A 19534-nucleotide genomic window follows, 5' to 3' on the forward strand; every position below is an offset into this window, starting at 1 on the left:
GTGATTTAAAGAAAAAATAAAAGAGCTACTGTTATTTATTTTAAACTGGATTTTTGCTATCTAATGCTTTTTCTTTTTATAATTTCAATAGAATTAAAGACTGAACTATAGAAAAAAATGCAAAATCATTTTTGCTGAACTAAAGAAAAAAAAACAAAAACACTTTGTTTTAACCTATTAAGGGTATGCAACTGTTTTATTATCAAGTTGAAATTTTGTGTACCGACAATTAAAATTATAAAGAATAAATTAAAAACAATAATGAATTAGAATAAACAAATCGAAAGGAAAACGTTATTTTATTTAGAAATCAAAATTTCGACTCTCCTATAATTAGAACACAGCGTAGATGTGATATATTTTAGAAATTCAGAGACAAAACAAATTTTCACATTATGGTAAGGAGCAAAGCCATTCACAAAATTTGCATAAATTAAAATATCATTTTTAAGCATATTTTAATACTGGATAACACTAGGCAGTCTGCTAGTTATGCAGTAAACATTACTATTATATATTATACAGATTTTAAAAAGAGATTATTTATAATCTTATTTAGAAGACAGTGGGATTTAATAGATTAATCTTCCTTTCGTTATTGGAAGCTGAATTAACATGAAAAAATTACGCTGGATGATATCAAAGTTCAAAATGAAATTGAGCAATGTGGTTCGCAAATGAAATAAGAAAACGTCCTAAACTGGAAAGTTAAAAAAAAAATTTTTTTTTAAATTAAAAAAATCAAATCAGTATAAAAAGCAGAAAGGAAAAAAAAGAAAACATCTGATTACAGAAATTGATTTACGTCTTCCCTTTCCTTCTTTGTTGAGCAGACTTTTGTGTGATTATATATACATACATACATACATACATATATATATATATATATATATATATATATATATATATATAGAGAGAGAGAGAGAGAGAGAGAGAAACAGACACAGAGAGAGATAAATATTAGTGTTGGGACAATTAATCAGAATAAAGAAATAATCGGAACTTTTTGGGGTATCAGGATCGGAAAACAATTCTTTTTATCATTTTTATTTTTTTATTCTAGTCTAAAACTAAATTTTCCACAGCTCGTATTTAATGATGAAATGATAACTATTTATTGATTTTAACTACCAGAAAAACTAAAATATATAAATCACACACACAAATATATTTTTTACATTTGCAAAAATATATGTACATATTACATGATTTTTTGTGGTAATCCAACCTCCCACCTCTTCCAACAAAAAACAACTCTATATTTAGAAATTTACATAGAATCGGAATCAGTAATTGTATTGGAATCAGGAAAATAAATGGAATCGTCCCATTATATATATATATATATATATATATATATATATATATATATATATATATATATATATATATATATACACACACATACATACATACATGCATATATCTTCACACACATGCACACATACAAATAAACACACATTGCTCTTTATCAGAGGATGCAGTAAATTGATCTGTAAAAGTATCATTTAGCAGAAATATATCTAATATTTTTAATAAGATCAAACAATTATAATACATATATTGCCATCAAAATAGCTTAATAATATAATAGTATTTTGAAATAATATATATATATATATATATATATACTTCGAAGTATTGAAGTGAATTAGACTACAGGTTGGTGAATCTAATTGTTTCTAGTGCTAGAAAATTTCCTCTGGGGAGATGTGCTTACATTGAAAACCCATGGGTTAAGGACATTAATTTAAATTTTATTCTTTGATTCAAGCAATAAATTTTGAATTTTATTTGATCCTTTTAAATGAAATTTAAACATAACCAGAATATATATATATATATATATATATATACACACACACACACACAGTAAAGGTCAAAGACTAAAACACAACTTTTGGCATGAGTAATTTGTATCTCATATTTGATAAAATGGCCGTAGTCAATAAAAAAATCTAGAGATTTGGGTTTTAAAAAATTGGTCAATACGATCGATCTCGTATGATGTGAGTGTCCTTCAGAACCTGCTCTGCTTGCACCATTCTACCCAACAAACGCTGTACATACCACGGATATTTAGCTAAAATAGAGGAGGACACATGCGCAGGTGGGTCATTGCCATGCTCTGTCGTATTAGTAAGGGTGGTGGTAGTAGGATGATGACCATTCAGTCTATTCTCTGTATACGAACTCTTCCGAAGATGGTCCTGAAAAAGAAATAAGCAGATGCACATTTCGAATATCATATGCATACATACCAAGGGTATGACGTTAAAGTCTTCATTTGGTCTGAGGTGTTTATGCCATTCACATATTTCGGTGGATGACCTTTCTCCTCAGGTCTCTGCGGAAATGCTTTTTCATAACACACTACCTTTGACTGGAAACAGAAACATTAGCACAACACATGTAAGTACTAGAACAGGTCAGTAAAGATGGCAAAAGAACAGACCAATTTAATAAAAAAAATAATTCCTATTTTATTCTTTTTTTTTTCTTTTTAAACAAAATTAGAATATTGTTTTTTGTTTTTTTTATTATACGAATAAAAAGAAAAACTTGATATTTCAGAGTTTTTTTTTTTTTGTTTTGTTTTTTGTTTTTTTGTTTTTACCAAAATTAGAATATTATCTAAATTTTTAATTATAGGAACAGAAAAAGGAAAAAAATGTGACATTTCAGAGCTTGTTTCTTTTAGATGAGAAATAAATACTATAGACACTATAGATAGTTGAACCACGTGAAATGATGGGCGTGTAAGGCATCTATAATGTCACCAATACCATTCTTTTGATGAAGCAAAATTATGGGATCTTTACTTCCTGTTTGTAACAGCACATTCACCTCATCATAACAGTAACACTATGCCAAAGTCATTGCATATCAGAAGTGTTTGGAACCAAAAATCTCACTGCGGTGCAACATGGAAGAGGGAACACAGGTTAGAAAGATTACTATAAATCTTAAAGGAAACGTGTCAAGATACATGCAGAAGTTCAAGTGTACTAAAAAGATTTCATTGCTTAATTTTACGGCATATCAACCCTTTAATTTTCGAAAAGTGTTTATCTGCTAAAATATTTATTCATTGTGTTTAGTTTGGTTGTTTTGTTTTTATTCAGGTTATTTAATACTGAATCCAATAATTTTGGAAGAAAGCTTTTATGCTTCAAGTGTTTTAGATCTTCAAATTGGTTGTTTAATAGAGAAATATAGTTGCTTATGTTTTTGGCTTTGCAGAACATGATTGTGTTTTTAAAAAAAATTTAAAAAAATGCACCAAACGTTGATATTATTAAGTCAGGAAGCCTGATCTGGTATCATCAGGGATATTTGGTGTTGATTCAACCAACAATCAGCATATTCAAAAGCACTTGTTCTTAAAAGAATATGAGGCATTATAATTATTGGTATAGACCCAATTTTATGATACATTAATTTCATTAATATATTTATTATTTATATTATTACTAAAAATGTTTATATTAAAATATCAATATCTGTTCAATCATTTTTAAAAGTCTTTGTAATGCTTTTTTACTTAAATTTTATAGCGTGTTCAATATCATTTCATATATTATTTAATAAATATTTTTTTAAATCCACAAACGTTTTTGTGCTCCAACATTCGTCAGTATGGAATTACATAACTATACCATTTGAACTCTGGGTCCAAGTATTGTGAAATGAACACTGGCTTGTAATCATCAGGTTGCTGTGTGAATTGTGCTTTGAAATGCGATCAAAATATACCTTGTATTTTAAATGTAAACACAAGTAATGAGATTCTAACACCATTCTAAACAGAGTTAACCTAGTTATATGTATATATATGTTTTTTATTTTTTTTTATTACCGTTTTATTTGTTTAGTTATATGTTTCGGATGTCGGACCATGTTTACGATCCAACAACCTCGTCAGACCTTGTAGAAATGGTTGTTCTTTAAGGTCTGATGAGGCTGTTGGATCGTAAACATGGTCCAACATCCAAAAAATATGTAACCAAACAGATAAAACGGTAATAAAAAAATAAAACACATATTTGCTCTGCAATAGTATTGAGCACTCTCTTCAGGTTTTTACTAATTATCAGTTTTACCATATATATATATATATATATATATATATATATATATATATATGAATTAAATAAGTTCAAATGTATTGAACTAAAAAAAAAAATGAAATTGTATAAACACCAGAAAAACCTAATGCAGATTAATCTACATACATTTCGACAATATAAATTTTCTCCTCGTGAATGTAAAATGGACTTAATGTCTGGGGAGTGTTATGAGTCATTGTTTGTGCTGCCTGATTGTGGCATAGGTGGATGTAGCCATCAATGCAGTCTATGAGCATTCTTTTAGTTGCTTTTATGGCCAGTTCAGCCCGACCAATGCTTTAGAAATCATGTGCACACAATATACGTCTCTTTACGCCCCCAGTCTCCCACGAATGATTTATACTGCAGTGAGTTGGATGATATCTCTTCTGGTGCATCATACATGCAGAAACAACCCCTCAATGCATCGCATACTGCTACAGACTTCTCTGATGGTAGCGAGACAACTTCAATCCAGCCGGTGTATCTGTCCGCATATACCATGTAACTCTTCCCATGCATATTCAGTATTTTAATATATATATATATATATATATATATATACACACACACACACACACACACATACATACATACATACATACATATACACAATTTTACTGACTGCTTTTAATATATCAAAGAAAACTCATTAAGAATCCATCAAAAATCTTTATTATTCATTAGAGCAAACAATTGTTTCAGCCCATATATATATACAAGAATAAAAAAGCATTGGAAATGCAAAAGGATATAGGGATGGTATGCCAAAAAGTATACAAACAAGATAGCTATGAATGGCTAGGCACATGGAAATAGAATTGCATCCAAAGTATAGCTCTATAGCTTTTCTCCAATCTTCATTCCGTGCCATCATTATAGTTGTAAAAAGCTATAGGGCTATACTTTGGATGCAATTCTATTTCCATGTGCCTAGCCATTCATAGCTATCTTGTTTGTATACTTTTTGGCATACCATCCCTATATCCTTTTGCATTTCCAATGCTTTTTTATTCTTGTTAATTAGTATTTTTACTTACAGTCTTATTTTTAAACTTACATTCATGATAGTATTGTCTTTTTTAGGAGGCGGCTCATTGCCGCCTCCATTAGTAGCAGGTCGCTTCCTGCTGGGTTTTAGGTCTTTGGGTTTTGGGCCTTAGGAGTTGCCTCTTGGTCCTCCATCGGTTCTATATTACATAGAGAGTGGTACCGCCTCTCTGATAAAACAGTTAGAGTATTATAAAGTTCTAAAATGTTCATACCTTCACTATTAAATTTTTCTTGACTTTCTTGCAGTTTCTTTTGCGGTTAATTTAACTTATTTCCTTTGGCGTTTGGTGAGTTCTTAGAAGAACTGGTCTGATCTACTTTTCTTAGCATGCGAAGAGATTCAGCTGCATTTAACAAGGGTTGCTATAGTGTATTTTTGCGCATGCGTGAGAATTTCAAGTTTCCTCCTTATTTTTCAATAGTTTGACAGTAGTCATGTGTCTTTCTGCCAAGAGCGACAGATGTCAGTGTTAGCCATGATCGTTAGGTTAGGACCCCACGTTGTGGCCGTGCTAACTTAGGTTCGAATCCTGGTCACAGCATTGACATTTTGTACATATTTTACAGTCCAAAATCTGAAGAATTATTTGTTTTTATAACATTGTTTTTTGACATCGTACTTGCTGATAGGTTACTCTTATAACAATTTTGATCAACTGAGATAAAGATTTTGTGGTTTCATTAACGCTGGTGGGTTACTGTTTAAAGAAAAAACCTTAACGTTCACCTCAAATATTCAGCGTCGAAGAAATATAGGCCACTGGCAAACTGGAACGTCTGTGAGTATCCGGTGTATTATTTGGAGCTGTTCCTTTTGAGAGAAGTTCCGTGTTCGAAGTGGTCTGTCTACATTGGGTATATAGTGTTTAAAACTTGTTATTACACGTAATCTTATTTAATTATGGAGTTAGCTAAAAAGCGATGGGTCACTGCACTTCTCCGTGTAAAGAGCAGTCGATTGATGCTTGAACTGTTGTCAGAGACCGTTCGTACACCGAGATACATCGTCTCAAAAGGAAGAAGAAAGAAGAAAGAAGAACAATTGGCCATTTTTGTACCCTTTTTTTTTTTGCTCTCTTTTGACATTTTAACCGACGTTCTGACACTCGCTGGATTCGTAAGACACTTCTCTGTAAGAATATGTGCTTTTTGAAACTTATAAGTTGATTTTTAGTTGAGATTTGGATAGTTTTGTTTTGTAGGCGTATATAGGCGTGTACGGGCCATCCCTATATAGAGAGTGCTACCGCCTCTCTGATATATATATATATATATATATATATATATATAAAAAGTTCACCATGTTTTCTATTGGTCATTATCAGTGCTCATATATCGACAAAACAAACGGTAACCTCTACAGGGAACAACTTTGTTGCATTTCGCCCTTTCAAATTTACCATTCGTATTACAAGGCTATTTTTCTTCGTTATTTAACTCCAGGAGTCACAGTATTCTTTTAATATATGTCAGATACAAGCTAGCTTATGTTTCAACAAGATAAACACACTTTTGGCCAAGATCAAAGTGCAGGAGCTCAGGTTCCTTTACAAACTGAAGTGGAACAGACGGTCTATCAACTAGACGGGGTTGGGAGGGTCCTACTAACCACTTTTGTATTTTTTTTTCTTCCCCAGCTCTCGACACAAATGAATTATTGTATCATCATTATTGTTATCTTTTTGCTTTTACACATAAATAAGAAATGTTTTAAACAATTGGGTTCTAAGTAGGGCGTCACCCAGTACGAAAGGGTGAATGCAGTATTATGGTGAAAGAAGATACTAGCTAAGAGAAACTTTTGTTTAGTTCTGGAGTGACAAGGATGACCAACGACCCCCATTTTTCCCCCCTTTTGAGTTGGCCTTGGGCCTAAGTTTTTTTGTTCAGTTGGAACTTACATTGTAATTTTAGCCTGAATAAAGAATTTAATCTCTCAAAGTGTAGTATCTGTTCTTCAGATGCTCCACTTCAATTTCTTGTTCTCTCTCAGTGGAGGAGCAATCCTTCATAACTGAGACAAGTTTTATTTTTGTTTCTTTTCTCCACATTAAAAAACGGTTTGGTGTCTAACTGTCCCATGGGAATGCATTGTAAACCGGAACAACATAAATACACTATTAAACATACATACATATATATATATATATTAATTTTGTTTGTTCTTCCATATGAAACAGATTTTTAATTTTTAATTTTAATTATAAATTATCAATCATCTTACTCAATATTAAAATAGCTCTAGGACATATATGCCTATCGGGCCTTTTATATATCTACATTACAACCAGCACTGCTTTCTTTTATTTTAATTGTATCAATGAATTTACTAATACATTAAAATATACTCTGCTCTTTAGACTCTTGTTCTAATCCTCTACACTGAAATCTTTTATTTTTGCATATCATTTGATTTTCTTTAGAGATCTTCAATTATCATTTACATTCATATTCAAATAATTTATTCACACTACTCATATTTTAGTATTTTGGTTTTGAGACTGTTACGTTTAATAAATATCTTTCATTGTATAAGGCTATAAGTATCTGATATGTTAAGTTAGCAGTCAGTAGTTGTTAATAATCATGCTTTGGATGCCACTTTCTTAGGAAATACCAAATCTTTATGGGGAAAAGGCTAAATGAATTGCACACAAAACCTGATTCTCTAAATGGAGACACAAAAAAATAAATAAATAATAATCCACTGATAATACAAAAGGGTCGTGCGTGTTTAGCAGCAATGGACAAGTTCAATCTAAAGTAAAAATAAATATTCACATTTTTATCAGTGTAAACAAAAATAAAATACAAGTTATCAGAAAAATATATATGACAATGAATTAAAGATTTGTAACACAAAACAGTAAAATATATTTAATACTAAACAGTCAATTAGATATTTGTCATATGAAACAGTCAATTAGATATTTGTCATATGAAACAGTCAATTAAATATTTGTCATATGAAACAGTCAATTAAATATTTGTCATATGAAACAGTCAATTAAATATTTGTCATATGAAACAGTCAATTAAATATTTGTAATATGAAACAGTCAATTAGATATTCGTAATATGAAACAGTCAATTAGATATTCGTAATATGAAACAGTCAATTAGATATTCGTAATATGAAACAGTCAATTAGATATTCGTAATATGAAACAGTCAATTAGATATTCGTAATATGAAACAGTCAATTAGATATTCGTAATATGAAACAGTCAATTAGATATTTGTCGTATGAAACAGTCAATTAAATATTTGTCATATGAAACAGTCAATTAAATATTTGTCATATGAAACAGTCAATTAGATATTTGTCATATGAAACAGTCAATTAAATATTTGTCATATGAAACAGTCAATTAAATATTTGTCATATGAAACAGTCAATTAAATATTTGTCATATGAAACAGTCAATTAAATATTTGTCATATGAAACAGTCAATTAAATATTTGTAATATGAAACAGTCAATTAGATATTTGTCATATGAAACAGTCAATTAAATATTTGTCATATGAAACAGTCAATTAAATATTTGTCATATGAAACAGTCAATTAAATATTTGTCATATGAAACAGTCAATTAAATATTTGTCATATGAAACAGTCAATTAAATATTTGTCATATGAAACAGTCAATTAAATATTTGTCATATGAAACAGTCAATTAGATATTTGTCATATGAAACAGTCAATTAAATATTTGTCATATGAAACAGTCAATTAGATATTTGTCATATGAAACAGTCAATTAAATATTTGTCATATGAAACAGTCAATTAAATATTTGTCATATGAAACAGTCAATTAGATATTTGTAATATGAAACAGTCAATTAGATATTTGTAATATGAAACAGTCAATTAGATATTTGTAATATGAAACAGTCAATTAGATATTCGTAATATGAAACAGTCAATTAGATATTCGTAATATGAAACAGTCAATTAGATATTCGTAATATGAAACAGTCAATTAGATATTCGTAATATGAAACAGTCAATTAGATATTCGTACTACTAAACAGTCAATTAAATATTCGTAATACTAAACAGTCAATTAAATATTCGTAATACTAAACAGTCAATTAAATATCCGTAATACTAAACAGTCAATTAAATATCCGTAATACTAAACAGTCAATTAAATATCCATAATACTAAACAGTCAATTAAATATCCGTAATACTAAACAGTCAATTAAATATCCATAATACTACACAGTCAATTAAATATTCGTAATACTAAACAGTCAATTAAATATTCGTACTACTAAACAGTCAATTAAATATTCGTAATACTAAACAGTCAATTAAATATTCGTAATACTAAACAGTCAATTAAATGTTTGTAATAATTTATACAAAGTAGAAAGATAAAAGCTTACAATCAAATAAATCAAATGTATTACAAAAAGACAAAAAACATGTTTGATCCTGTTGCAATCATTACTAGTTGAATATTAAATATTATTTGTTTATAACTGGTATATGATTCATTTCCCAATCGTTACTGATTAGCTATTTTTGAAACAACAATCAAGAAGAAAACATACAGTTCAAGGTATTCTTTTCAATCCTAGAGGCATGTGGTGCTTGAAAAATTTTTGATGTTGCCTAAAAATATTCTATAAATTTTTAGAGAATCTAATGATGTAGAATTTTAGGTTCTGGTTCAGAATTCTTTCATATTTTAAAAAACAAAATTAAAGCAAAATCTTTATGATGTATGTACCCATGACTAAATGAAAAGTATACTCCAAAAATCATGTAAATTGATCAAGTAGTTTTATTTCTAAATAAGGACATCAAATTTTATAGATAACAGAAGAATGGCTATCTTGTCCGCTATTTTGAAATCAATCCAAAATAAAAACAAAGGGAAATAACTTAATTCAAACTTCTAAGATTTATGTTTTAATGCTTGTGAACTCCTATTAATCACTTAAAAATGATTTTGTTTATGAAAATAAAACTACTTTATTAATTTATGTAATTTTTGGAAAATGATATTTTCGTTTCATCATGGGTACATACATCATACAAATTTTGCTTTAATCCTGTTTTTTTTAAATAATGAGTAATTCTGGACAAGAACTGAATTTTAGATTTTTTTTTTTTGTCTTGGTCAAACCTAGTTTCATACTAAAAGTATAGATCGAATTATGGAGGAGTCCACACAAAATTAAAAATACCCCCCCCCCTAAAAAAAATACAGTACAACGATCAATGAGCTTTTAAATATTTGCTTGAAATGACATTTTAAGACTTTTGTACATTTTAATCATTTTACTCAAATAATTTAATTTTAATCAATTTATACAATAATTTAATTTTAATCAATTTATACAATAATTTAATTTTAATCAATTTATACAATAACTTAATTTTAATCAATTTATACAATAACTTAATTTTAATCAATTTATTCAATAATTTAATCAATTTAAATAATAACTTAATTTCAATCATTTGAATCAATATGTATGATGACCAGACTATATTTGTGATAATCAGGAGTTGAATGATGTGATTATTGATCACAAATTTTGATAGATTTAGAAGAAAATATAGTTCTCATTTTATATTAAAAACAAAAAAATAATAAAAAATCTTTATGATGTACGTAGCTGTCATGGAACGAAAATCATAAATCATGTAAATCTATCAAGTAGTTTCATTTTTAAGAAAATTAAATTTTATAACCAAGCAAAAGGGACTGTCATGCATCATCATCATCATGAAACAAGGACAGATAACTCCAAAATAATTGAAACTTGCGATGTTCATGAAAATCCTCATAATGTCTATGATTTCTCCTTAATTGCTTAAAATCATTTAAAAATGATTTTCTTTATAAAAATATAACTACTTAATTTATGTGAATTTCAGAATATTATCTTTACATTGTCATGAGTACATACACAATATTTTTTTTTTATTTTTTTTTTTTAAATATAGGTACAATCATCGAAAATATAAATGAATGGATTTTTAACTCTGATTCCAAAATTTTCATTTTTATCAATTGAAGGGTTGCAGGTATTATCAGAGAACAAACCAGTGTTTATCTGGAGTTAGCAATACCTGAATCCTGTAAAAGTGGAGAAAAAAAAGTAATTAATAAAATAATCATTGACTACTACTTTTTGTGGATTACAGGATAAAAGATTTTCGTGTACTTATTTTTTTGTTTTTTAAAGATATTTTTTTATAAAGAAAATAAATTTTATTTTGGCTAACTTAAGTAATAAACTTCAATGCTATTGGCCAACAGGAATTTTCTGGAATCAACAATACAGGATTCATATAAATAAGCATTTAGCTTTTGCTGGATCTTGAAAAAAAATTTAAGAAAACTTTTTCTGTCTTGTTTTACATATATTTCAAAAACTTGAGTACATGTGTACATTAGTGATCTCTTAAACCAATGCATTTCAGGTGAAAACATTACTTCCGCATCATGTCGAAATTAGTATAAATTCCCAAAATTCTGAAAGATGATCAAAGTAGAAGCTGTGCTAAATGTATTTTTAGTAAAAAAAAGAATCAAACAATAACATTCTGGCAAGTCAATTTAAATCAAGGGAGATAAGCCAGTTTGTCAGACTGAATTGGTTGCATAACTCTTCCACATTGAAACATATAGAAAAACTTGATAATTCAATAAATTCTATTCTTATTTGTAAATATTTTTTTACCGGATCATTTTTCATAAATTTTTGAATTTATACAAATTTCAACATGACACATGAGTAGGTAATGTTTTCATCTGAAATGCGTTGGTTTAAAGGATCACCAATCTACACAAGCACCGAAAATTGCCCCCTTTTTTAGGACAATTTAGCTTCCTATGAATAGACAATCCAGTGTTTTCCAAAAAGAAATCAAGACTTAATTTTCTAATCGTAACATCATGTCAAATTTTGTGAAAAAAAAGAAATAATTTTAAGAAAACAATATCAAACAAACAACACAAAAAAAAACTAACATTTTCTGATTATTAACATCAGGACCAAAAGAGCCTGAAATTTAAATGGATATTTTAAAACTTGACTATATATTTAAGATGTTTTCCTGGTAACAATAAATACTAATTCCTGGCAATTAATACTCACTGGAGTTGGAATATCTCGAACTAAACGCGACGGAAACCATCCTTCATCAGTATGTAACCGACCCTATATGAATAAAAAAAAAGTTCATCAATATGAGATTTGTGGAATTGCAGGAATTATTACAGAAATCAAAAGATAAGCTAAAAGATTCAATTATCTTCTTGAGATAACTTTTAAATCTTATGCAAAAGTTTATTCAGTTTATATGATGCTTTGGTACAATTTATATACCTTCTCACATATGTATAAATGCTAAGAGAGAAAAAAGTGTTAAAATCAGAGAGATCACAAATGAGTAAGGCAGAAATAGTGACGGCCAGATAAAAGAAAATACCAAAGAAAAGGGTGAAAAGAAAAAAGTAAAAAAATTAAAAGATTTTTTAGGTTGGAGTTTATTACTATTTATGTACAAGAAATTTAGACATAACAGAGGCACAACTACTGACTGATGTTGATTCTCTATTCAAACAAACCCTGAGCAAATTTGTATTTGTCATCATTCAGGTGATGAAAAGGAAAAACATGTTTGTTAATTCTATTTTTAGGTATACACCTAAAAATAAAAAAATAAACACTCCGCTGAAAGTTGTGACTAAATTTGTATTATTGATTATTTCAATAATACTGCAAGAAATATTTATAATTTGCACTGACAGGCCCAGATCACCTGAACGATGATAGAAATCAGAGTTTGTTTGAACAAGGTGAGGTTCTTTGAACAGAGAATTAGATAGCAGCCATACTTTGCCATGCCTAAATTGATCATTCATAAATAGTAAATCCGAAAACATGGAATTAAAAGAAAAACAAAACATTCATCACATAATTAAAAGAAAAATGAAACACTCATCACATAATTTTATTTTTTTATAATATAGTGAACTGATATAACTATAAGTATATCCGCCGCACACAGTCTTAAGATAGGTGTTGAAAATTTTACAAAACACAGGGATCCTATCATATGTCAAGGAGACAGCATGCAACACCCATATACGATCTGTACTCTTATATGGCTGTGAGACGTGGTCGATGAAAATGTCATGATCCTGAGTATACTGCACTGAATGGAGAAAATTCTGGTTTTATTGCAAAAATCTTCCATAAGAAATTGCCTCACAGAATGACATCTCAACTTGTACAATCAGTTGACGGCAACTTGATCAAAACGGTTAGCAAAAGCGAAACGGCAAAAAACAGGAGACGTTAAAATTCATTCACAAAATGTTTAACCTCAGCATGAGGTAATATAAATGATGAAAAAATGATAATGCCACACATTAAATTAGTAACAAATTTTTTATCTCATCTTTTATGGAAAAAAATTAAAAAGTTAAAGTAATCTTGTTATAAAAGTTCACAATAAATTAGTTGTTTCTGAATTAAATTTTCAAAATCTTAAAAAAAGATATGTATTCCCTTTTTATTTTTTTTTGGTAGTTCCCTATTCATAGAATTTCAAATAAAAATTATTCATAGAATTTCAAATAAAAATGATGAAACTTACCCTACACCAATCATCTAATTTCTGTAACAATTCAATAACTTGTTCAGTTTCAAATTTTAAAGGTATCCGATCATTTGGTGGTGGCGGGATCCCTCTGTAATCTTCTAATGAACGAACCTTACCTATTAGAAAGGAAGAACCAGAAGCAAGTTTATACATATTTTTGCATGGTTGATTGTAATTCACGTCAACTTTACAATCCTTAGAAAAATGTTGAAAACTTTCAGACAAGAAAAGAAAATTGTTTTGTTATTCACACTTTGTTTGATCTCCAAAATTTTGTTAGGTTTGGGTTTATAGCATATCAACTTTTTTTTTTAATCTAATGCTGAGTTCTGCAATTTGGATTTGTTTTTTTTTTTTGTCATGTAGGTTAGACATTTAGACTTATTCAGTAAATCAGGTCAGCCTTTTGGATCATTAATTGATGTAAGAAGTTTTTTTTTTTTTTTTTTTTTTGGGGGGGGGGTCAAATTATATTCTTTTGTATAAGTTTAGTTGATAGTGAGTTTGTTTGCTCGAATGAATGAATCTTCAATGATGGGGATTCCCAGGTTGCAATTGGAGATAACAAGTATTAATGTTTCTGAATGTCATGAGCAACTAGATGTTGGTAAATGGAGCTGTTAGGGGAAGACAAGTACATGAAAGCTGGTGAGAAATACTAGTTGTACTCATGTCAGTACATATATTGTTTGAAGAAGCATTCTCTTATCGGACATTTGAAGATATATACAGTATTTATAGTTTATAATAATAAAGAAATGACCTAAATCATTAAAAATTATGAAAAGCAAAGAAAAAATATATGCTTTTCAAAGATTTTATTAAAAAGGATATCTCATTTTTAATCCATATTTACATTTCACATCGAAAATGTTAAAAAGAATTGGAAATAAAGACAATGTAATTTTTTGGCTGACTAACTAATATATATGTGCAAAAAATATGAGAAATATAAATGAATAGCGAAAAGACAAAATTATAGTAAGGTGAAAAATATAAAAACTTCAGAAGCAAAATATATATTTTTTTATTATTCAGAAGAAAAATTGTTCAGAAATTTTATTGAAGAAAAATTTGTAATAAAAAAAAATCTTAGTTCAATAAAAATTTAAATAATTTTTTGCCTCTGAACATGTACGCATACTTCTTTTTCATCTATGTACTAAAATATAGAAACTTTTCTAATACATATTCATACATATACAAACACACATACAAAATATCTTTTTGTTTTATCTATAATATAAAAGGTAGTTGTATGTGTGTATGTTTATATGTCCAGTTAAAACTAAAAAAAAAAAAAAATACCCACAAGGTTGATATATTCTTGATCAGTCTTGCCCTGGATAAATAATATCTTTAAATTAAAAAAAACAAAACAATTTATATATAAACTGGTGCAGATTATGCACAAACTAAAGGGAAGTAACTCCTTTTTTTTAAATCACAGAGTTAATTCTCTTATACTTATTTGTTCCTCAATGAATCTATAAAACAGTGTTGTCTGTGTTTGTGTGCATGTCTAGAGAGGGAAAAGGGCTTGGAAGAGGAGAAAAAAGGTGTAGGAAGTGTGAATCGAAAACAAGAGATGGCAAAGGATAGAAAGACATAGAAAGAGATAAAAGTTTTAATAGAAATATGTGACATTTTTTTCCTGGGCAACACCAGGTAGTTCTGTTAGTCTTTTAATAAAAGGTGAAATTACTTACAAAGTGCATATTCCACAATTCTGGGAGGTATTGGAGGAACTGAAAGAAGAAGCAGGATATTGAATATATATACAATATTGTGAAGGATATACAACAGGTAATTTTATTACTGATCTCAAAATAAAAAAAAAAATGAAGAAAAGAATTTGTTTGCATATTATTTAACAATGAAAACCTATTAATCATATATTTTTTTTTCTTTTTGTTAAACTTCTACAATTTTTATTCAAATAAAGAAATTTCTGAATTTTGAAATGAGGATTGAGAATTCCTATTATTTAAATTATTCAAACTATTGTTCTCATCTTGAATTATTTTCACAATATTTCGGTTGATGTAACCTCCAATCTCCATTAGGTGCATCTTATTGAACTCAGGGAATTTTTCTATCAAACTCCGGAATCTACATGAAATTTTGAACAGAACCCTTTTTTCAATCCACAGACGTAGCATGTCAGATATGACTGGATAGAAGTCATAAGTAATTCGCAATTGTATTTTTGAGAGTCGCCCACACTGAGGATTGAACCTTCCACCTACAGAAGACTAAATTACAACTAAGATTTTACCAAGTACTTTATCTACTACCCTTGCCAATGTTAGAGGTTATATCAACTGAAATGTTGTGAAAATAATACTCAGCATGAGGACAGTAATCTAAATAATTTTAATGATATGAATAAAAAATTTTTTAGATAAAGATTAATAAGTTATCATTTGGATCACCGTTTGCATCATCTCACAACATTTTAGCCGATCTAACTCTTAAGGTATGTTTTGCCAAACTCTGGAATCTGTATGGAATTTCTAACTGAACCATTTATTCAATCAACGGAGATAAATTATTCTTGCTTTCTGTCAAGCATTACTGTGTAAAAATCTAAATTCTTTATACCACCTGTACTGAGAATTGAACCATCAATTTCCAGAAAACTGTCACTTAAGAACTGATTATTATTCAGCATTTTATATGCTGCAGTAAAGGTCCAGATTTCTACCCAATCATGGCTTATGAAACAACAAAAATCTATTTTCATGGATTGAATAAATGGTTCCGGTTGAAATTCCATACGGATTCCAGAGTTTGGTAGAAAATTGGAGGTTACATCAGTCGAAACTCCCCCCCCCCTCCCATCTCTTTTTACTCAATTTCACCTTAAAGGCATACTGCCACTTGGACATCAGGCAGCTACGATTTGGGACCATATTTACAGGAGACTATGTAAGGAGATGTGTGAAATGTCTGTTTACATTACATTCTGATATAGTGGAAGACCCTGGCACTCACTCAGAATAGATTACTCAGTCTATAAAAGATGAAAGTAACCAATGAAAGAGAGTAACCTAATCTTGATATTTTGACATTCAAGATACATTTGAGTGTCAATCTCTTATTTCTTACATTGTACCTTTGTACAATAACCTTGTTATAACTTACTGTGTGTTGAGTCTCATTTCATCTGATTAATTTATACTAATTATATTCCCCCAAGGATATATCACATTTAAACTTCTCCATGTTAGGCCAGTCAGGGTAGCAGGAAGCAGGGAGAGAATTCCAAAGTCTAGCAGTTTGAGGGAAGAAGATATTAGAATAGAAGACAGGCATCTAGGGACAACTATTTTATGAGATAAAGTCTCAGATGAGGACAGTAGTTTAAATAATTCAAAGAAATTAGTTATAAGAAGAAACTTCCAATATATGATTCAATCTAAAAATGTATTTAAATATGTGGAATTCAATTCAAATATTTGAATTTAAAATAAAATATTATTCATTAGAGCAATATGTGATAAACACTTCCCAGAATGTTTCCTCAGGGTTGTGTCATGGGATTGTTGAAAGTTTTCAGCCTTCATGACAGATGTCTTATCCGATTGAGCCCAGCTAATCCCTAACATCATCCTGGCTAGGATTCTGGATACTTTATTAGTTGGTTGTTTTTGTTTTACGGCATATCAACCTTTTTCAGGTTATTTAATGTCGAATCTAGTTATTTTGAGGAACGATTTTTAATGGAGTATATATATATTTTTTTTAAGTCGGATTCTATTTAACCCATAGTTGGGACCCTAACAGGTACTACCACTCCGGGTCAGAGTGGGCCTGGGAGCAATGGCAATTAAAAGGTGGCTCCACACTCCCCAAGGCCCGCAAGGTGGGGCCTCACCATCGGATATAGTTTCATGTCATATCCAGGACCGATACTTTATTGAATGATTAATGAATATGATGGTGAGTGGACTTTTATGGAATAGTAGAATAATGTTTTTATTTTGTTTTTTGCTGATGTTTATTTTTGGTTGTTTTGTTTTACGGCATATCAACCCTTTTGAGTTATTTAATGTCGATTCAAGTCATTTTGAAAAAAGTTTTTATGCTTTTAAGTTTTTTTTTTTTTCTTAAATTTGTTATTTAAAAATATTATTGTAATAAAAAAAAAATCATTGTATTTTTCTCAAAAAAAAAAAAAATACCTTACCATTTCTTTCTTTGCCTATGCATTCTTTGTGAACTGCTTTCTTTGTTTCTGTAAAAAAAAAAAGGTTGTAAATATATTAACATGAAATGGAATAAAACAACCGTAGATTTAGTTGTTTGTTGTTTTATTTGCAGTTAAAACATTTTAAAAACCTTTATTCAACCCAAATGAGGCACCACTGCCACCAAGATGTTATTATAATTAGGGGCCAGATTTGTAAGGGAGAGTTAGGCAGCAAGACGTTTCTTCACATTACATTTCAATTTCTGCATATTAGTACAATCAAACAAACAGAGAGGGAATTCCAAATGCCAGCTGCACGAGGAAAGTCATTGGAATAGAAATTATTTTCCAGCAAGTGAGGGACCTCTTTAGTGAAAGTGTGGGATTTTGCTGCTAGTCGAGTTTGTCAGGGATTGGGGGGGGGGGGTATTTACGTTGAGGAATGCACTAGGTTTGTCGGAGCACATTCCATGAAAGTACTCGTCAAACAAGCATAGGCTGCAAAATTGTGACGATGTGACAGTGGCTGGTGGTTGGTAGACAGTGCGTAACTGATTTTTAATTTTCTCATGATTACATACTGAATTTACTCATAATCATTAAAAAAAAAAAAAAAAAAAAAAAACATTATTTTCACTTGATAAAAGTAATAAATGATTGTTTCCATGTTTTATGTTCTTTTAGAGTTTGCTTTAATTGAAATGGAACAAAACATCAAGACAAACAAAAAGATGGCATTAAAGATGCACTTACCTTGACATTGATAACCTTGGAAAAACACACCTCTGTAAATAAGAAATCAAAAACAAGTGTTAATTAAACTGATACTAATTGTAGATAGAAAGTCAGTACAAAGGTTTTTGCTGATTTAAAATTTTGTTTTGAAAATGAAAAACTGCTTTTGAAAATCTTTATTCATAACAATAACAACCTTTTCTCTCTATAACTTGATTCCATCAGTCAACAAGTTTATAAATGATTCGCTTGTAAAATTCTTTAGGTTTTGATGAGAAATATGAATAACTCGCATTCAATCTCCTTTCGTAATGCGTCCTAAAACCATCTAAATGATTTTGTAATCCTATACAATATTACAATTGTAATATAGGGGAATTTCTGGGCAAGAACCAATAATGTAGTTTATTTTATTTTTTGTAATATATTTCAGTTGACATAATGTAGCACCCAGAATGAAAATCGTGGTTTGATCATACTGACATTGAAGTTTGTTTACATATCACAAACAGGAAATCCAATCGAAACCTGCCAGTTTGTGAAAATAAAATAATTATAATCTCAACATTAAACATATTTAGAATGAGTAATAAATAATTTAAATTAAAATACATTTTCAATAAGGAAAAAGTATTATATTTTATTTAACTCAAAGAAGATATTGTAACTCAAGTTGGTTGGATGTGTAGTAATGATGTAGACAATAGATAATAAATAGGACTAATAGATCTATATTTTAAAAAATATTTTTAATAAAAAATACAATATAAAAACACAATAAAATACAAGGAAGACATAAAA

The 19534-nt window shown here is 29.1% G+C and overlaps 1 protein-coding gene across 14 annotated transcripts in view; it reads right to left on the bottom strand.

Annotated features, from left to right (window-relative positions):
* The window catches only part of LOC145241382 (proto-oncogene vav-like), a 347285-nt gene that overhangs the window by 31771 nt on the left and 295980 nt on the right, over positions 1-19534 (bottom strand). For 12 of the 14 annotated variants that reach the window (XM_080104290.1, XM_080104285.1, XM_080104293.1 and 9 more), the window contains 6 exons: positions 18752-18783; positions 17996-18043; positions 15513-15551; positions 13798-13919; positions 12291-12353; positions 2071-2210 (listed from right to left, as the gene is read on the bottom strand). In XM_080104290.1, coding sequence (XP_079960416.1) covers positions 2071-2210; positions 12291-12353; positions 13798-13919; positions 15513-15551; positions 17996-18043; positions 18752-18783 — 444 coding nt within the window. Of the gene's footprint in view, positions 1-2070; positions 2211-2261; positions 2384-12290; positions 12354-13797; positions 13920-15512; positions 15552-17995; positions 18044-18751; positions 18784-19534 lie in introns of all 14 variants that reach the window. The other 2 variants (XM_080104292.1, XM_080104297.1) reach the window with 1 other exon arrangement.

The sequence above is a fragment of the Euprymna scolopes genome, chromosome 20, assembly GCF_053919585.1.
Source record: "Euprymna scolopes isolate OS-2025 chromosome 20, ASM5391958v1, whole genome shotgun sequence".
NCBI lineage: Eukaryota > Metazoa > Mollusca > Cephalopoda > Sepiida > Sepiolidae > Euprymna > Euprymna scolopes.